At 36.7% G+C, this 21,450-nt stretch overlaps 1 protein-coding gene across 7 annotated transcripts in view; it reads right to left on the reverse strand.

Moving 5' to 3' along the window:
* LOC137759340 (survival motor neuron protein) overlaps window positions 1-21,450 on the reverse strand; it is a 43,603-nt gene that overhangs the window by 9,236 nt on the left and 12,917 nt on the right. For 4 of the 7 annotated variants that reach the window (XM_068535467.1, XM_068535468.1, XM_068535466.1 and 1 more), the window contains exons 2-8: window positions 20,073-20,144; window positions 18,475-18,594; window positions 17,395-17,595; window positions 17,090-17,245; window positions 15,525-15,605; window positions 14,294-14,404; window positions 4,617-4,667 (exon numbers count right to left, since the gene is read on the reverse strand). In XM_068535467.1, the coding sequence (XP_068391568.1) occupies window positions 4,620-4,667; window positions 14,294-14,404; window positions 15,525-15,605; window positions 17,090-17,245; window positions 17,395-17,595; window positions 18,475-18,594; window positions 20,073-20,144 (789 nt within the window). In that variant the 3' untranslated portion in view covers window positions 4,617-4,619. Of the gene's footprint in view, window positions 1-3,611; window positions 4,208-4,616; window positions 4,668-14,293; window positions 14,405-15,524; window positions 15,606-17,089; window positions 17,246-17,394; window positions 17,596-18,474; window positions 18,595-20,072; window positions 20,145-21,450 lie in introns of those variants that run through there. The other 3 variants (XM_068535471.1, XM_068535469.1, XM_068535472.1) reach the window with 3 other exon arrangements.

The raw sequence follows: 21,450 nt of genomic DNA on the forward strand, positions 1-21,450 counted from the left end.
TGCTATGTGGTCCAAAGCAAGTCATTTGGGAATAATGATAGTAACTAACTTGAGAGTGCTATTAAGATTCAATGAAATAACAATGCCTAGAAACACATAGTAATCATTCAAAAAATATAGCTATTATTACTTGTAAAGGGAAGAAAAATATGATGTGACAGTTTCTAGTTTCCTTTACAATAAAAACCCAACTAACACAGAGCTAAGAGTCTACTGAAACGAAGTTCTATAAAGTAAGATTTTTTTTTTTACAAATTTAAATTTTTGTTATAAATTTTACAGTAAAAGTAAAATGAACAACATCCTAGAAGTCAAAATTCTACCTACAGGTAATGGCAAGAGTAGGGAAACTACAGAGTCCAAATTTTACCAAACAACGTACAACTTTCCAGATCAGCAGCTTAACTGGAAAAAACATGAAGTTTGTAAGCAAACAAATTTCAAATCAAATCCCTGCTCCCCTAACTAACAACTGAGTGGTATCAAACAAGGTAGCTGTGCTATCTTTTTTTTTATATATATATATATAAAATAAGATTTTATTTACTCTTAACCAGAACTATTTATCTAAACACAAAGACTCATTAATATTCAGGTACACTGCTTCACATCTTTCTTCTTCTGCCTAGAAACCAAGTTTTATTTAAAGTGGAATGCAGCTCAACTCTAAATTATATGCCATTTTAAAATGTAAAAGGTCAATTTACGTGTCACAATAACTAGTGATGAAAGGATCAGAACTTCGAAGCTCAGAAAATTACTTTCTCCTACAGTATGGAGGTTCCTTAAAAAACTAAAAATAGAGCTACCATATGATCCTGCAGTCCCACTCCTGGGCATATATCTAGAGAAAACTCTAATTTGAAAAGATACATGCACCCCAATGTTCATAGCAGCACTATTTACAATAGCCAAGACATGGAAGCAACCTAAGTGTCTATTGAAAGATGAATGGATAAAGAAGATGTGGTATATACATATACAATGGAATATTACTCAGGCATTAAAAAGAATGAAGCAATGCCATTTGCAGCAACATGGATGGACCTAGAGATTATCATACTGAGTGAAGTAAGTCAGACAGAGAAAGACAAACATCATATGACATCACTTACATGTGGAATCTAAAAAAATGATACAAATGAACTTATTTACAAAATAGAAATAGACTCACATAGAAAACAAACTTATGGTTACCAAAAAGGAAAGGGGGAACAGGGATAAATTTGGAATTTGGGATTAACAGATACACACTATTACATATAAAACAGATAAACAACAAGGACCTACTGCATAGCACTGGGAACTATATTCGATATCTTATAATAACATATAACGGAAAAGAATCTGAAAAAGAATGGGTATACATACATGTATATGTATAACTGCAATCACTTTGCTGTACACCTAAAACACTGTAAATCCAACTATACTTCCATTAAAAAAAATTTTAAAAAAAAGAAAGAAAGAAAAGAAATCAGTTTCTCCAAAAGCTTCTCCAACTATATTACTTGGTGTCTTCAAAATGTGTTACATATATAATCTCAGGACAATAGCTGAACCCACAAGTAATAATAATTTAAAACAATCCTGTGCAAAAGAGTACATACTATATGATTGCAGTTCTAAACTAAGTAAAACTAATCTTTGTTCATAGAGGTCAGAATGGTGATTGCCAGGATAGGTAAGTGTGGTGAATGACTAGAAAGGGGTACAAAGGAACTTCTGGACTGAGGGAAATGTTCTTTTATCTTGATGTAGTAACAATGGTATACCTTCTCAAAACTGATCAAACTCTTCACTTTAAATCTGTGCATTTTTTAAAAAGGTTTATTTATTTATTTAATTTTTGGCTGCGTTGGGTCTTCATTGCTGCATGCAGGCTTTTCTCTAGTTGAGGTGAGATGGGGCTACTCTTCGTTGCGGTGCGCGGGCTTCTCATTGCGGTGTCTTCTCGTTGCGGAGCACGGGCTCTAGGCACGAGGGCTTCAGTAGTTGTGGCACGCAGGCTCTAGAGCGCAGGCTCAGTAGTTGTGGCTCACGGGCTTAGTTGCTCCGCAGCATGTGGGATCTTCCCAGACCAGGGCTTGAACCCATGTCCCCTGCATTGGCAGGCAGATTCTCAACCACTGCGCCACCAGGGAAGCCCCAATCTGTGCGTTTTATTGTATATAAATTAACCTCGAAAGAAGTATTTGGAAACAAAAATGAGAGCAATGTAAAAATGTTCTTGAATCCTCCTGAAAGGCCACAATTCATACGTAAAAATGATAAAATGCCAAGTATTTTGTGAAATACCTGAATACTGAATGTCTTCTACTGATTGCTATATATAAACATGGATTTCTGCAGAAGCAGGAGTTGCTTTGGTTAAACTTTCAGAATTTTATTTCTGAACTGAATTCACTGTTTTCCATTCACCAAGAGCTTCAAACAACACATAACTTAAGTTCATAACCATTAACCCTGTAGTTTATTTCTGTTAATGGCAACCATACAGAAAAGCTAAACTTACAACATGACTTTGATAAAGTAATCTCTGGCTGATCCTTTAATGAAGGTACTCTTCAAATATGGCATCTCACCTTCTATTTGCCTATCTTCTGAATATAGGTACAGACCACGGAATTTTCCATCTAGGATTCTTCATAACCACAAGGACAATTACTACAGTGAAAGCCAGAAAACAAGCTGTTTTGACTTCATTTTCTCTCTTCTTTGACATTCCCTCCAATCTGTGCTCTAAGCCCATTCTAGACTTCAAAAAACCATGCCAGATATGGTAGACATGATGAAGAATGAGATGTAGTGCCTTGCCTCTAATGACAGAGGAAAGACAGATATTTAAACAATAAAGATAATATACTGTGAAAAACTATGTAATAGAAATAAGCAGAGAACAGATTCAAAGAGGGGAACTTACATGGATGGAGAACGGATAACAGTGGTATGACATTTGGGCTAGCCTTAGGCCTTGAAACACACTGCCTTAATGCTTCTAGCTTGTGCATTCTCTGCCTGCAATACTTCAGCCCAATTCATCCCCTGCCTAGTTTTTCTATTCTCTTTAGACTTAGCTGAATAACCTAGCTGAAGAACTTCAATTGAATAAAACCGACTTTAATCGAAGAATGAGATACAGGTAAACTACACTTTTAAATGTGAGGATTTATATAATTTAAAAAATATCCCTCCCAGGAACGCATAGATTTTGAAAAGATGTTTTTTGAAATTTGCTTTTCAAGGCAACATGGAAACATCCACTAAGAATCATAATGTCCACAACCTTTTATTAAATAGTCACAACACAGAAAGTTACCCTAACGTTATGACAGAATAGAATCGAGTACTACATATAAGAAGGTATTTACTAATGTTATTGAGAATGCCAAAAGCTACTGAACTAAAGGAACAGCGGTATAACATACAGGCAAACAAGCTGATAGAAAGAATATGCAAAAATATTAAAAATGTGATATTAAGTGGGGATATATATACACACACATGCACAAAATACTGATGACAAACATCAAAATATGGATGAATATGGACCAAAAGTGTAAAATAATATGTAAAAAGGGAATACAATAATAGACACATAGATTTTACTGATTTAGTTAAAAATACTGAACATCTTTCTTATGTACTTTTCAAACACACAGAAAATAGAAAAAAATAGTACAGAGAACATCCATATGAACACCACTTAGATTCAATAACAGCCATATATGCTTCATGCACACACATATATACATTTTGCTAAATCATTTAGAAATGTATTACAAACACTGTAACACTTCACTTCTAAATACTTTAGTATGCAAATTTAAAGGCATTCTCCAGAAACTATAACACCCTTATCACAGCTCATACAATTAGCAATAGTTATCTAATATCATTTAAAATCCAGTCTATATTCAAATTTCCTCAACCCCCAAGTCTCTTATAAATAGCTTTTCAAAACCAGGGTCTAATGAATAATGAAGGATGCCACATTGTATTTGGCTGTTATATCTCGTCACTTTTAATCTGGAATAGTTACCCACTCCATGTCATTTTTTCTTTCATGACAGTGACTTTTTGAAGAAAGGAGGCCAGTTATCTTCTACCACATTCCACGTTCTGGACCTCTCTGATCATTTCTTTTGTGGTGTCATTTAACTTGTTGCTCTATCCCCAGTATTTCTGATAAATGGGAAAGTAGATCCTAAAGGTTTGTTTAAATTCCAGTTAAACTTTTTTGACCATAACACTTCATAGGTAATACAGTGTATTTCATACTGCATCTCAAATGAAAAAGCAAGTCTGACTGTCTGATTACAGTGACGCAAAGTTTCACCTCTGATTCTAAGGATCTCTTTATTATAAAGGTATGTTTTCCTTTCAATACAACCAACCAACAAGTATTTGCTGAGATGATACTTTGACATCATGAGAATTCTAGAGGGGATTTAGATCAACCTTTTATCAAATAGTTTTTGCATCAAAATGTCTTTAATATTGTTTTACATTAACTTTTCTACTTTTCAGTATTTCAATTTTTAAACATATATTTTCTACAAACTACAAAATTTATAAAAAAGTAAGATTCTCTTTTATAATGATGGCAGACTTACTCCTTAATTGAAATGTGAGCACCTTCTTTCTTTTTGACTTTGTTTGAAACCCTGTAAGGAAAATAAAGGAATTTAGAAGCATAGAACACGGGAGAAAATATTTGCAAACGAAGCAACTGACAAAGGATTAATCTCCAAAATGTACAAGCAGCTCATGCAGCTCAATATCAAAAAAACAAACAACCCAATCCAAAAATGGGCGGAAGATCTAAATAGACGTTTCTCCAAAGATATACAGATTGCCAATAAACACATGAAAGGATGCTCAACATCACTAATCATTAGAGAAATGCAAATCAAAACTACAATGAGGTATCACCTCACACAGGTCAGAATGTCCATCATCAAAAAATCTACAAACAATAAATGCTGGAGAGGGTGTGGAGAAAAGGGAAACCTCTTGCAGTGTTGGTGGGAATGTAAATTGATACAGCCACTATGGAGAACAGTATGGAGGTTCCTCAAAAAACTAAAAATAGAATTACCAAATGACCCAGCAATCCCACCCTGAGAAAACCATAATTCAAAAAGAGTCATGTACCACAATGTTCATTGCAGCGCTATTTACAATAGCCGGGACATGGAAGCAACCTAAGTGTCCATCGACAGATGAATGGATAAAGAAGATGTGGCACATATATACAGTGTAATATTACTCAGCCATAAAAAGAAACGAAATTGAGTTATTTGTAGTGAGGTGGATGGACCCAGAGTCTGTCATACAGAGTGAAGTAAGTCAGAAAGAGAAAAACAAATACCGTATGCTAACACATAAAAAAAAGAAAAGGGAAAAAATGGTTCTGATGAACTTAAGGGCAGGACAGGAATAAAGACGCAGACATAGAGAATGGACTTGAAGACACGGGGAGGGGGAAGGGTAAGCTGGGACAAAGTGAGAGAGTAGCATTGACATATATACACTACCAAGTGTAAAATAGCTAGCTAGTGGGAAGCAGCTGCATCGCACAGGGAGATCAGCTCGGTGCTTTGTGACAACCTAAGGGACAGGGAGGGTGGGAGGGAAACGCAAGAGGGAGGGGATATGGGGATATATTATACACATAGCTGATTCACTTTGTTACACAGCAGAAACTAACACAACATTATAAAGCAATTATACTCCAATAAAGATGTTAAAAAAAAAAAGAATAGAACACAGATTTTATACAGAAGTGAACATTTTGTTTCACATAAGACATTTCATTAATTCTCTTTAACAAAATATCATCAGAAAATAAGTTTACAGCCTTCAAATGTACTTTAAAAGTGACTCCAAAGTAAACAATTATTAGGCTGCAATTAAGAAAGTTTTCTTCTTTCACTAAGTCTGAAGATGTTCCTAAGCCAACTTATATCCTATTTTCTGTCAAATAAAATATATAATGTGTCATACTCATTTATTAAAATAAAACCATTAAAAACCAGTACTCACTAGACAAAAATACTTTAGAAGTTAAAAAAAAAAATCAAGACTCAAATATTTACTGTTTTTCCTGGTTATACTTAGCACAAATGTCCTACTCCTCTCTTCTCTCTTCCGGCCTCAATGCCTTCTATCCTTCCCTACATATATACTAGCTTTCGACTTCACTATTAATCTATATCTTTGAGGCCACAAGATGTATTAAAGGAGATTTGTTACTAACAAGTACCAAAGTTAGAGCCTGTGCTATGTTATTTCAATAACATTACTCTCATTCATCTGCATTCTGCTAGGACTTCTAGAAAAAGAAAAATGTATAGGTTAAGAGCTAGACCCAAATCCTGTCTGGCTGCTCTTATGGGAACAGGTTAGTAATGGAAAAGTTGTCAATCATGTATGCTTCTGTGGAGCAATGGTTAAGAATCGCTACCTGAAGGCAATGCTCTCTAAAACACACATAAGCTATTGGAAAACATGACAATGAACAGTAGCTTCTTCTTTTTAATGGTAAAAATTTCCAAGAGACAAAAATGCAAGATCTAGGAAATGGCAATTTGTTTACACTTCTGAATATGAACATAGGTTTATATTTTAATTTATGCAGATATACAAATAATACTGCAAAAAGTAAAGATCATTTCTCTGGAACCAGTTAATCATAGCTTAGCCCTGAATTTGTGGCAAATATACTGGACAAGGCTGCTTTCCTAGGAACTGCTGCTTGAACTCACAAAAGAAACAGAAACATCTGCATTTTGTTGGTTAGGACTAGAGTTCAAAGTCTGTTGAAAATCTGCTAGGTTTTAATAACAGTACAATCAAGTATGTGAAATATGAATGTTTATGAGTACAATTAACCAACTTTAATTTTCATCCAGGTCATCCTTCAAATCAAATATATTCTGAAACGTTAGAACACTCATATTTTTTAACTGCTGCTAGAGTTATCAAAGAAGAAAGCAATAAGGTGTATAACTATTTAAGGCTGTGGTAAAACAAACATTTTCAAGTTGCGCCAGTGGCAATACACATGGAAAGAATTGTGGAAAGGCAGTCAACAGTATCAAAAGCTACTAAAATGTTTAAAAACTAAACTAAAATAAAATGTTTATACTTTCTGACCCAATGATGATAATTCCAGATGTCATAAGGAAATAATCTGCAAGAAGCTTTATATATAAGAATGGTTATCTAATTACCAGAGGAAAAACTTGCTAATGTTCAACATTTAGCAAATGATGAACTTATTCTGAACCAGACTTACTATGAACCAGGCACTATTCCAGATGCTAAAGATCCAAGGTTATAAGACAGACAAGGTCCCTGCTCCCGTGGAGCTCACATTCTACTAGAAGAAGACAGATAAACAGGTAAAGAAAATCATACCAAGAACGATAAATGCCACACAGAGAATCTAAGTGGGGTGATATAATAGAGAATGAGGGCGGATCACTTCTAGCTTAATCAGGAAGATGAAATTTCAGTTGAGATCTGAGTAAGAAGCCAGAGAAGTGAAATACAGGGTAATAGCTTTCCAGACTAAAGAATAACGAGTGCAAAGGCCCAGAAGAAGGTATAAATCTGGACATGAGCAAGAAAAGAGGCCAGTGTTGCAGGAGTGTACTGAGTAAGAAGAGTGTGGAGGAACTTCCCTGGTGGTCCAGTGGGTAAGACTCTACGCACTCAATGCCCGGGTTCGATCCCTGGTCGGGGAACTAGATCCTGCATGCATGCTGCAATTAAGAGTCCACATGCCACAACTAAGAAGACTGCATGGTGCAACTAAAGATCCTGCATGGTGCAACTAAGACCCCATGCAAATAAATAAATAAATACTTGAAAAAATAAAATAAAATAAAATATCACTCTAGCTGCTGTATTCAGAATGGATTTGGCAGGATGGGACATGAAATTTCGTAAGCAAAAAGAATACTTGGGATCTGCTGCAGTAAGGTGAGAGATAATGATGTCTTATCCAGAATATATAAAGAGCTATTACAACTCATCAACAAAAAGACAAACAACCTATTTAAAAAATAGGCAAAGGATGTGAATAGACAGTTCTCCAAAAAAAGATATATAAATGGCCAACAAGCACATGAAAAGATGCTCAACATCATTTAGTCATTAGGGAAGTGCAAATCAAAACCATAATAACGTATCACTTCATACCCACTAGGATGGCTATAATCAAACAAGGAGACAATAGTAAGTGTTGGTGACGATGTGGAGAAACAGAAACCCTCACACATCACTGGTGGTTATAATAAAATGGTGCAGTCACTTTATTTATTTACTTATTTATTTTTTAAAGACTTCTTTTTGATGTGTACCATTTTTTTAAAGTCTTTATTGAATTTGTTACAATATTGCTTCTGTTTTATGTTTTGGTTTTTTGGCCGAGAGGCATGTGGGATCTTAGCTCCCTGACCATGGTTCCGCTACAGTGATCTTTTGAGCCAGCAATTCTACGCCTAAATACATACCCAAGAAAACTGAAAACATATGTCCATACAAAATTTAACACACAAATGTTGGTAACAGAATTATTCATTGTAGCCAAAAAGACGAGACAACCCAAATGTCCATCAACTGATGAATGGATAAGCACAACGTGGTACATCCATGCAATTAAAAGAAATGGGGACCCGAACGAACTTTTTGGCCAATCCAATATATCCCGGTTAAAAAAAGAGATGATAGTATCTTGAATGGGTATTAGTGGAGAAAAATCAAAGTGCACTGATTCAGGATCTGTATGGAAATAGTCAACAGAACTCTCTTACAAATTGGTTATAAAAAGTGAAGGAAAGTGAGGAATCAATCAACGCTAATTCCACATTTGTGGCTTGAGAAACTGGTGCTGGCAGTGCATCAATGTCATTGCTTACTGAGATGGAAAGGCTGTGGGAATAGAGGTGTATGAAATAACACTGACAGTTCGGTTTTGGCTATATTTGGTTTGAGATGTACCTAACAGACATTCATGTGGTGCGGGAAAATAGGCAGTTGGATAAACAAGTCTCAAATTCAGAGCTAGACATCTGAGAACTTCCAGTACAGACATGCCATTTTAAGTCCTAGAGCAGATGAGGTCACCTAGTGAAAGTTTATAGTTAGAGAAGAGAAGGGGGCTATGGGTTGGGCATAAGGAATCCCACACAGATATTGGGTAGAGGAGGAAAAGCTGTTAAAGGAGTCTAAAAGGAGCAGCCAAGGAAGAAGGTATAAGACTAGTAGATTAAAACGTGTTACTGAAGGCAGGAGAAAAAAGTCTTTCAAAAGTGTAGTCAAATATATTAAAATGTTGCTGAGAGGTAAGAGACATAAAGCAGAGAACTGACCACTGAGTCAGCAATCTGGAGGTAAAATCTCAATACAGGGCTCCCCTGGTGGCACAGTGGTTAAGAATCCACCTGCCAATGCAGGGGACATGGGTTCGAGCCCTGGTCCGGGAAGATCCCACATGCTGTGGAGCAACTAAGCCCACATGCCACAACTACTGAAGCCTGCGTGCCTAGAGCCTGTGCTCCGCAACAAGAGAAGCCACCACAATGGGAAGCCCGCGCACTGCAATGAAGAGTAGCCCCCGCTCACTGCAACTAGAGAAAGCCCACACGCAGCAACGAAGACCCAACACAGCCAAAAATTAATTAATTAATTAATTTTAAAAAATCTTTAAAAACAAAAAAATCTGAATACAGTAGGAAAGACAGAAGTCTACGTGACAGGCCTGAAGAGAATGTGAGATAAGGGAGTAAGGAGGACAACTAGAGGTAATTTTTGGAAGAAGTTTGTCTATGAAGCGGAGGAGAGAAATGATGTGATCACCAGGGAAGTTAGAAAGAATATAGTTGAAGTAAATGGTCAGTAAAGTTTTTTTTTTTTTTGGCTGCACAACGTGGCATGGGGGACCTTAGTTCCCCAACCAGGGATCGAACCTGTGCCCCCTGCAGTGGAAGTTTGGAGTCCTAACCACTGGACTGCCAGGGAAATCCTGAACTAAATTCTTATAGAATGTCTTTATATATAGAAAGATGAACATAAAAACAATACATTTCTTATGAGCACTCATATATACCTGAACACAGAGAAAGAGATTTTGATAGGCTATACGGCAAACTAGTATCAGCGGTGACCTCTGGAGAAGGGTAGAAACTGGGCCTGGCTTTTTTTTTTTTTTTTTAATTTTTATTGGAGTACAGTTGATTTACAATGTTGTGTTAGTTTCTGCTCTAGAGCAAAGTGAATCAGGTTATACATATACATATATCCACTCTTTTTTAGATTCTATTCCCATATAGGTCATTACAGAGTATTGAATAAGAGTTCCCTGTGCTATACAGTAAGTTCTTATTAGTTATCTATTTTACACATAGTAGTGTGCATATGTCAATCTCAGTCTCCCAATTTATGGGCATGCCTTTGGTCACCAACAGGATTTTTGTCTCACCTTTAATTTTTGAAAATTTTACAAGGTTTTACGTTTATCACTTGTAATTAACAAATATATATTTTTAAAGGATACAAAACAATGTAAATGGTATGAGGACAAAACTATATTTAAAAAGTCAGTCATGTAAGACTAAAGAGATATGACAACAAAAGGTAACATGTGGCCCTGGACTGAATTCTAGATTAAAAAAACAACCTTCTTTTGTTGTAAAGGGCATTCATAAGACAACTGGCAAAATTTGAATAAGGACAGTAGATAAGATCATAGTATCAGTATTAATCGATTTAAGTTCCTGATTTGATAACTATATGGTGATTATACAAAAGAATGTTCTTGCTTTCAGGAAATACATAGTGTATTTAAATGCTAGGGGCATCGTATCTGCAACTGATTCTGAATAGCTTCGGGGGGAAAAATATAGATAGATACAGAGAAAGAGAGAGAAAGAGAGAGGAGAGAGAAGGAAAAATGAAATGAATGAGAATGAGAAACCTAAAGGGGTAAAAAGTTGACATTTGGGGAACCTACACATGGAAATTCTTGTACTATTTTTGCAACTTTTCTGTAAGTCTGAAATTACTAAAACAACAACACACTTGTATTTTGTTTTGGTTACCTACCAAAGCTGAACCTTCACATACCATGTGATCCAGCAATTCCACTCCTAGGTATATACCCAAGAGAAATGAAAACGTACATCCACACAAAAACTTGTACACGAATGTACGTAGCAGCATTATTCATTACTGCCAAAAAGTGGAAACAACCCAAATGGATAAAATGTGGTATACACAACAGAGTATTATTTGGCAATAAAAAATGAAGTACTGATACATGCTACAACACAGATGGATCTAGAAAATATTATGCTGAGTGAAAAAGGATACACACAAAAGATCACATACAGTACGATTCTATTTATTCAAAATGTCCAGAATAGGCAAATCCAAAAGAAGATAGAAAGTAGTTTAGTCATTGCCTACTGCTGGGAGGTTGGGGAAAATGAGGGTTTGTGATTTTCTTGGGGTTGGGGGGTAGATAATGAAATTATTCTAAAATTGATTGTAGGGACTTCCCTGGCGGTCCAGTGGTTAAGACTCTGCACTTCCAATGCAGGGGGCGCAGGTTCGATCCCTAGTCAGGGAACTAAGATCCCACATGCCGTGCAGTGTGACCAAAAACAAATAAAATGAAATGAAACAAAATGAAACGAAACGAAATGAAATTAAATAAAATAAAACTGATTATAGTGATGGCTACATAATTGTGACTAAAAACTAAAACCACTGACCTGTGGTTTCATACACCTCTATTCCTGCACTTTAAATGGGTGACCTGTATACCATGTAAATTATATCTTAATAAAGCTTAATTATTAAAAATATTTAATAGCCCCAAATTGGAAACAAACCAAATGTCCATCAACGGTTAAAATGAATAAACAGATTATGGTATATGTATACAATGGAATGAAATACAGCTACAACCACACACAACAACGTAGATTAATCTCACAAAGTGCTGAGCAAAATAAGCCAGCCATAAAGGAGTATATGTGTGATTCTATTCACAAAATTAAAAAATTTGATGACATTATAAGTCAGGAAAAGGGTTACCCTTAGGAAAGGGATTGGTAATGACTGGAAGGGGATAAAAGGAAACTTTAGGATTGTGGTCTTTTTCTTGATATTAGCGCTGATTACACAAATGTGGTCACTTTGTGAAAATTCATCAATGTGTAGACTTCTAATATGTGTACTCTTCTGCTTGCATATTTCAATAAAAAGTTTACACTAACAACAACAACCAAACAAAGCCATGAACGTTTGCATAATATGAACCTGAAAACGAGGCAAAATATGGTGCATCTGGGTACTAGAACTATGGATGAATTTTGCCCCCTCTATCTTTCCTGTCTAAAAAGTTTAAAAATAAACATAACTTATGCCAATACTTTACATATAATTATTTTTCAAAATACATTGGCCTTCTGTATCCACAGATTCCACATCTGCAGATTCAACCAACTGCAGATCAAAAATATTAGAAAAAAGGAATTCCAGAAAGTTCCAAAAAGCAAAACTTTCATTTGCTACACACCAGCAACTACTTACATATCATTTACATTGTATTAGGTATTATAAGTAATCTAAAGATGATTCAAAGTAGACAGGAGAATGTGTGTAGGTTATATGCAAGTAGTATGCCATTTTCTATAAGGGATGTGAGCATCCCTGAATTTTTGGTACCTGCAGGGATCCTGGAGCCAATCGCCTGCAGATACCGAGAAACGACTATATTTCATAATTTACAGAAAACATGCAGAGAAATTTGAAGTGCAGAAGGGGGAAGCTTAGAAAGTTATCAGATGACTGGTCTCAAAACACATTACGAACTATTAATTTAGTTTCCATTATCATTTCGGTCATTAAAAGGGGAACTTCATCATATCGTACAAATATATCAGGGTTATACAACAGCTGAAGAGTAGCTTTAAAGTAAGAATATTGGTGGAGGAATGTACAGATGATATACTTATAAAATAATTACATCTTCAAGTCAGTTGTTTAGTTTCTTCTATATATTAGTTAACTAAAAATTCAAGTATCACATCATAATCTTAGCATGCCATATTAGTTTCATTTTTAAAAAACTTTAAAATTTCCTGCTAAATTACAATAGAACATGTCTGCAACAGATGGATCCATAAAACGAGAAGTTTGGAGCCTCAGTCCCTAAGGTCCAGTTTGGCATTTATCACACCAGACTTTCACTGTGCACAAAAATAACCTATTTTTTGGTCTTTCTTTTCCTTTTTTTTGGGGGGGGGGGCTGGGGGAGTGGGGGGTATTATCCTTTCTTTTTCCATCTCCTACAACCCATTTTATTTCAAATCAAAACAGAAAGACTAATGAGATTGGAAAATAATTTAGAAAAAGTTTCATTAAATTAGAAAATGTACACATTCGTCCCTTGATAGCCATGGGGGATGAGTTCCAGGATACACCCCCATCCCGCCCTGCCACTGAACACCAAAATCCGCGGATGCTCCAGTCCCTTATATAAAATGGCACAGTGCTTGCATGTAACCTATGCACGTCCTCTCATATACTTTAAATCACCTCTGGGTTACTTATAATATCTAATACTATGTAAATAGTTGTCAGCATGCAGTAAATCCAAGTTTTGCTTTTTTGGAACTTTCTGGAATTTTTTTTCTTCGAACATTCACAGTTGGTTGAATGCATGGGTGCAGAACCCATGGGTACAGAGGGCCAACTGTAATAAAAATAACCTAATAATATGAAAGATTTTTAAATGCACTACAACTGTACTTAGTGGGGACAATACAAGAGTAATTTTAGCCTTAGATAGTTGTATTGTTTAAAACTGTAAGGTACAGACATACCTTGTTTTATTGTACTTTGCAGATACTGTATTCTGCACAAATTGAAGGCTGGGGCAACCCTGTGTTGTCAGATAGTAGCTAGCTTTTCTCAGCAATAAAATATTTTAAAATTAAGGTATGTACACTGTTTTTAAGACATAATGCTATTACATACGTACTAGAATACAGTAGAGTGTAAACATAACGTTTATATGTACTAGGAAACCAAATAATTCATGACTTGCTTAATTGTGACACTCACTTCATTGCAGTGGTCTGGAACTGAACCTGCCTATAGTTTTCAACTCTTAGGATATACCTAACATAAGAAACCACATTTTAGTCACAAACGAAACAAAGTCACAAAACCACAGAGTGACTGTCAGGAAAGATGCTGAGTGATCACTTACCATATAGTAACCAGTATGATAACCACTCATGTACCAAGAGATTAACATACTTCCCAAAGCATCAGCATCATCCAGAGAATCTGGACATATGGGAGGTGGTGGGGGAATTATCTGGAAAGAGAAAGATACACTTTAAAATCAGTAGACAAAAACATAAGGTCTGGAAACCTACTTTATGTACAGAATGCTGGATGTTAGTTGTATCTTTTCCTACATTCCATGTCATCTCCTAGTTAAAATTTTTTTAAAAATCTGGGATTTGGAGAAAGCCAACCAGTAACAACAAGAGACCAATAAAATTAAATTGAACAAGAATCAAAAGGCAACAGGTCACATAAAATATGTAAACATTTTGCTTTCATTAGACCTATTTTTCTGTGCCATTATGAAGCTATAGGTAAAAACCAAGGATAAATACTTCCATGGTTTTCCTCAAAAAACAGCCACACAGCGTTTCAAGTAAAAGTTCGTTCTGGCTAGAACATCTGCACTGCCCCCACCCCAACGCAGTCTGCCAAAAAGTGTCTTTGTATTTTGCCTATTGTTGATATCTAAGAGTTTGCCATTAGATATCTGGACAGTCTACGTGATCAGACCATGCCTGGAAGGGTAAAACATTAATCTTAAGGTACGGTGTAATTAAATCCTTTTGGATAGGCGCTATCTCCCTTAGAATGAGATACTGCTGCCAGGAAGGAAGGATGAATAATATGGGCTTTAAGAGGACTGAGTCTGGGTAGCAGAAGGTCATTAAAAACAAAAACCCTGGGACTTCCCTGGTGGCACAGTGGTTAAGAATCCGCCTGCCAATGCAGGGGACACGGGTTCAAGCCCTGGTCGGGGAAGATCCCACATGCCGCGGAGCAACTAAGCCCGTGTGCCACAACTACTGAGCCTGCGCTCTAAAGCCCGCGAGCCATAACTACTGAGCCCACGTGCCTAGAGCCCATGCTCCGCAACAAGAGAAGCCACTGCAATGAGAAACCCGGGCACCGCAAGGAAGAGCAGCCACTGCTCGCCGCAGCTAGAGAAAATCCGCGCACAGCAACGAAGACCCAACGCAGCCAGAAATAAATTTTAAAAAACCCAAAAAACAAAAACAAAACCCTGAAGTTTAGTCCAAATTTTTACCCATCAGAACTTGGCTGTGACATTTCCGAACTACCTATGTTCTGCTAAATCCCAAACTGTGTATGAAAGCAAAGTTTAATCTGAATTCTTTTGCACTTACTGGTGGTCCAGAAGGAAATGGAGGTGGCCAGCATGACGGGAAGGGTGGCGGCGGCGGTGGGCCACTGAATTTTAGACCTGGCTGTAAAGAACATTTCAAAGAAAGACCAATTTAACAGTTTCAATATGTAAAGAGCAAAAAAGAATTCAACGTCAAAAGAATCGAAATAATTGCCCAGAATAATATCTATATTATTCATATCAAAAAGGTTAAATAGAATTTCACGTACCAAATGCTGAAGTCATATAGACTCATAAATTTAGATTTTTCTCGTTTCCTTTCTATGTAGACATTCAGACAGTAAAGCCAAAGTAAGAAAAATTTAAAATTACCTAATAAATCAGAGACCGTATACTCAGCAAGACATTTCCATCATAAAAGACCGTATCTCCCGCAATTTCATTAACGAAATTGCATAATCTATTGGACGTCCTTTCAATTACATATGCTAATTTAGAGCATATATTATAAAAATTAGTGTCTCTCACTTAACAAGAAAAATCAGCCCCCTGAGACCAATGAAGCATGTTCGTTATGTATATAAATTAAGAGGTCTGACCATTCTGAAAAATGTAATAGAATATAAACCTCAACAAGGAAGCTCTCAACAGGGAATTCTAAGGAAAAGTTTTCATGTCATGCTTGATTTTAAAAATCTTTATTATTATCACTGCCTGAAGAAATCAATGCTTTGTACAAAACTACTGGACAGGGGCTTGGATTCCATGATATAACCTAAACTAAAAATCCTTTTTGTTTAAGTTGATTTGCTACTGATAACCAAAAGAACCATGAATAAAGACAGTATTGACATTTTGCGCTACGAAACAGTCTGGGAGCTTCTTTGGATTTCACCTGTATCAGATGTAAATATTGTGTTCTCTTCCAATTTTTATATACCTTATACAAGTGACACAGGGAACTACAGCACAACATCCAGCTGATGATAAAATATTATACTTTCAAACTTAAGTTTGCTAAACTATTTTTTTTGAATTAATTTTTATTGGAGTATAGTTGCTTTACAATGTTATGTTACTTTCTGCTGTACAGCAAGGTGAATCAGTTATACATGTACATATATCCCCTCTTTTTTCAATTTCCTTCCCATTTAGGTCACCACAGAGCATTGAGTAGAGTTCCCTGTGCTATACAGTAGGTCCTTATTAGTTATCTATTTTACACATAGTACAGTATATATGTCAATCTCCAAAAGTTGGTTAAGTTATTACTCTAATATACCTAATACTCTATACAAATTGTTAGGAAAGGCTTTCATTATAAACTATTCTGCATTACTATCTTATTTCCTTTTCAAAGAATTCTCAGGTATGTATTTACAACATCTATGGAAAGCTACGAAAGTTTCATGAGGGAAATCCCTAGCGGTCCAGGTGGCCCGGGTTCAATCCCTGGTCCGGGAACTAAGATCCTGCAAGCTGCAGGGCGCAGCCAAAAAAAAAAAAGTTTTGTGAGAAAAGCTACAATTCACTTAATGGAGGGGCTGAATGTTCCAATACTATATTAACTATTTCCTGGAAAACCTTTTCTGGGTAGAAGTTTACCTTTCCTGGTCCCAGACCTGATCCTGGCATATGGGGTGGTGGAGGGAGAAAAGAGTTCCATGGAGCAGCTTTTGACTTGATGCTATTTGGTTTATTTACAGGAGACCTGGAGGAGTTCTCGCTTTCATCTGTTGAAATCTGACTTTCATTTTCATTCTTTTAAGAGAAAGAAATACATGTATTTTTGTTATAAAGGCATCATTAAGAAAAATATAATGCTTCAGTGGACCAAACTGACAACCAGTTTTACTGCTTACTTTCTCATCTAGTTTCTGCTTCCAAGAATTCCATTTTTTTATCCTTACCTCCCGAGCATTCTGTTCTATATTATTAGCTACTTCAGAGGTTGTGGAAAGTAGATCAGACAGATTTTGCTCCTCTCTATTTCCATATCCAGTGTAAATGACAACACAGGTTTCTCTCTTAAAGTCAATCGAGGCAATGGTAGCTGGGTAAACACAGCCATCTTCTGACCAAATGGCAGCACATTTGTCACCAACTTTCCACTATAAAAGAAACCAAAGATAGACACACACACACACACACACGCACATTTCTTTAAAAGAGGGTAAACTATAATCTTGTTTGGGTGGGGTAGGGTTGGGGGTGGAGGGGATAGTCTCCAGTTAACTGTTCTGGGAGGCAGAATGTTATAGTGAAAAAACTTGGGGCCAAAACCACAGAAATCTGAATTCCAATATAAATATAACATGACATAGTCCTGCCGTTTATATAATCATGGACCAGTTTCTTAATCTCCTTGAGTCTTATTTTCCTCATCTGTTAAGTGGGTGTAGTATAATCTGCCTCACATATTTGTTGTGAAGAACAGAAAGGAGGGGCAACATGTAAAGTGTCCAGTACGCTAGCCCAGCACATAGCACGTGCTTATCAAACATCAGCTCTCTTCCCCCTTGGTAATGATGAAACTAAAGCAACTAATGATGAGACACCAAAATAATTAGCCTCTATGTGGACTGTTTTAAATAGCAGAAATGACTCTACCCAGAATATCTGGTCCCCAGGTTATTAACAGTTTTAGGATTTTTGAAGGAAAAAAAAGGATACCTCCCTCAGTTTTAGAAAAGTCAAACACTGCCAATTCAGTTTAAGCCTTCAGGTACTTCTTCCAAGTTGCACTGCCTTCCTCCCCTCTACCCCCAACATAAACACTGTCCTGAATTTAGTATTTATCATTTCCTCCTAATTCTTTATATTAACATGCATGTTCCTAAACAATAGAAAGTTTAATAGGTGCTTTAGAAATTTTATGATTATATGTCAATAGAAAACACTGTCCTAATAATTTGAAGGTATTTTATACTATTTAGTAAGGACAGTAACAAGAAATTCTTTGAAGTTAAATCTCAAGGTTTTAAAATAACCTGCTTCAAGGGAGTTGTGGTATTCTTTCTTTGGCTTTTATTCTTCTTAGCAGGTTTTCTTTTAGGTGTGCCTTTTGGTTTTTCTGAAACTTCGGAAATGTCACCGTTCTTTAGAGCGTGCTATGAAAACATGAATAGAAACGTACATGTTACAGGGTGATATGCTGAAAAAGTCACAATATAACTCAGTCACTATAAACTGGTCTCCAGGCCCCACCGTCTCAGATAGCTTCTATTTCCTCTTTTCACTATCCCACATGCTACAGAAACTGCTCTTGAAGGTACCGTATATCTGATAATCAGCTCTAAGGACGCTTTTAAGCAAGTCTCCTCACTCTCAACCTTTCCATAACATTAGACTCTGTCAATCATTTTTCTTTTTGATAGTCACAACATTTTTGATGACATAGCAATGTTGGGCCCTAATGCTTTTATTACTTCTCTGATCAAGTCTAAAACTTGGGCACTCCCAACAAGAACTGGCCATCCTTCTTTACCAGCTTATGATCATCTATTCCTATTACTTCAATTATACTTTCTATGCAAACAAACTTCCAAAGCTATTATCCAGCTCTGACTTTTCTCCTTAGTTCAACATTTCCAATTACCAATTTCATATCTTCACATTTACCTCAAATGCAACACAATTAAAAGTAAACTATCTCTTGCCCAAATCAGTTCTTTTTCTCTGCTCAGTCTATTTCCCCATGCAATATCACCAACCCCATCCCACATAGAGCCCCATTTTAATCTGCGTTTTATAGAACTCTCTTGGTAACTCTGCATTAGTGTTATTTCCAGTCTAAATGTATGTTGGAAAGCATGTTATTGATAAATTTAGAGTTCAGCTTCAAGGATGACATACAGATCTGACCTTTACCTCATGCTACAGGAGTGACTAGGGATGGAAGTGGACTCCATGCTTGGTGCTCTGTATGAGTGTATGCTCTGTGCCTGGACTACTGATGGCCCATGTATGATGACCAATAAGACTAAGCACCTTAGTGGGGAAAGTGATGATATTGGACAACTGTGTAAATGTCTTGTTTGAGCCACAAAAAAATAGACTTCGCCCTGCAAAAGAAATGTATATTCCTTGACATTCATCACCATCAGGAACACTTGACTTGATACCTCATAGGATCTGGGGAGGATTACATTAATTTAATGTATGTAAAGCACGTGGAACAGTGCCTAGAACACTGTAAACACTCTGCAAGTATTCATTACTGCACTAGGCTATTTATCCTCAATATTATTTCAATAAAGGCTTGTTAAATGTTTCAAAAGTATCATTCAGATTGTCCTTCCACTAATCTGAATTAGAAGACCATGATAGTTTGATACAGTCTAAACACATTAAAAATTATAAACGTTTAAAACTCTGCTTAAATTGCCTCTGTTAAAGGGATGACATATAGACTGGTTACGAACTTCTAAAGGAAGATAACTAATTTATCTAACCTGTTATCTTTTAATCTTCAAAATTAGACTGAGTAATATGTACTTTAACATTTTCCTGTAAGTATGCTATCATTTTTTTCCCCGAATGAGTACACATGAGGAAATAAGGAAAAGAATAAATAAGCATTTCATACCTTAAATGAAGCCACAGCTTTATCATAAGCTTTTATCAATGCTGTATCATCCCAAATGTCAGAATCATCACTCTGGGAAGGGTAAAGAATAAAAACAATTCATGTTTGGTTGGATTTCATCAAAAATGTGTGTTAGTAACAAGTAATAAGAGCTATCTTAATTCAGACATAATGAAATTACATTAAAAATGGGTATTTTAAATCCTAAATAAACCACAAGAAGCCTACCTGCTTAGAGATTATGGGACATTACCCCCAAAGCTAGATAGACATAGGTAAATGTTCTAAGAGTGCCATGAAGTAAACACTCCACAATTTAATTCCTATCCACCAACCATAAGTGGATCTGCTCAAGGGTAATCCACGTTTCAGTCTTTTCTAAGAGCAGATAAAGGGTTTAGTTTGGCAGAACGGGAAAACAACCGGCCACCAGGGATTTAAGACATACTGTCACACAAAAGAATAATATAAAATAAATATGATAAAATATTAAAACATGAAGTACAAACAGATGTTTTAATTCAAAAGTGGGAAGGAGAGGCTGAGAAACACTCTTGCCATAAACCCCTCTCCCGGCGTGGAGACCCACAGTCAGGAGTGAACTCACAACCTGGAGCTTTTCCCTGAGGAGCAACGGGTCTGAACTCCAAACTGGGCACCCTAGGTTTTAAGACCAGCACCTGAGAGATGAGTTCCCAAAACATCTAACTTTAAAAACCAAGGGGATTCACGTCCGCGAAACCCACAAGGGAACAGGAACTGAAAGGGTTCCCATGCTTGGAATCACCCCTCCCCTCCAACGACCCAGCGCAGAAGCAGCTGATTGACAGGCGCCCAGACTTTCTGTCAGAGGCTCATTTGCTTATCTTAAAGTACTGACCTGCAGAGTAGGCATTTAATTTAACATACATCTAGGGACCTGCTGGGACACTAAGGACAGAGGCTAGCAGCACCATCTTTATGCTATCTGCCTCACTCCAGCCAGCAAGGGCCATCTTTGCCCTCTGCTGCTCCCCACAGCAGCAGTAACTCCTAGAGGGGAGCTTTTATGCACATCTGATGTCCCAGTTTTTATGTCTGGTGTCCTGGTTTTTACAGCTGCAGCCCAGGGTGGGGCTTACTGTGTTCTTGGGTCCCGTGGGACTGTTAACAATCAAAGAGAGTCCCAGTTTTTATGTCTGGTGTCTTGGTTTTTACAGCTGCAGCCCAGGGTGGGGCTTACTGTGTTCTTGGGTCCCATGGGGCTGTAATAATCAAAGAGACAGTCCTTGGCAGGCTACCACCCCCAGGAAACTGCACAGACAGCAGACTGAAACACACCCCATTCTTTCTGTGAAAAAGGCCTATTTGCTTGCAAAGGAAATTAGTCTTGAGGAGG

Source organism: Eschrichtius robustus, chromosome 2, assembly GCF_028021215.1.
Source record: "Eschrichtius robustus isolate mEscRob2 chromosome 2, mEscRob2.pri, whole genome shotgun sequence".
In the NCBI taxonomy this organism is placed as follows: Eukaryota; Metazoa; Chordata; class Mammalia; order Artiodactyla; family Eschrichtiidae; genus Eschrichtius; species Eschrichtius robustus.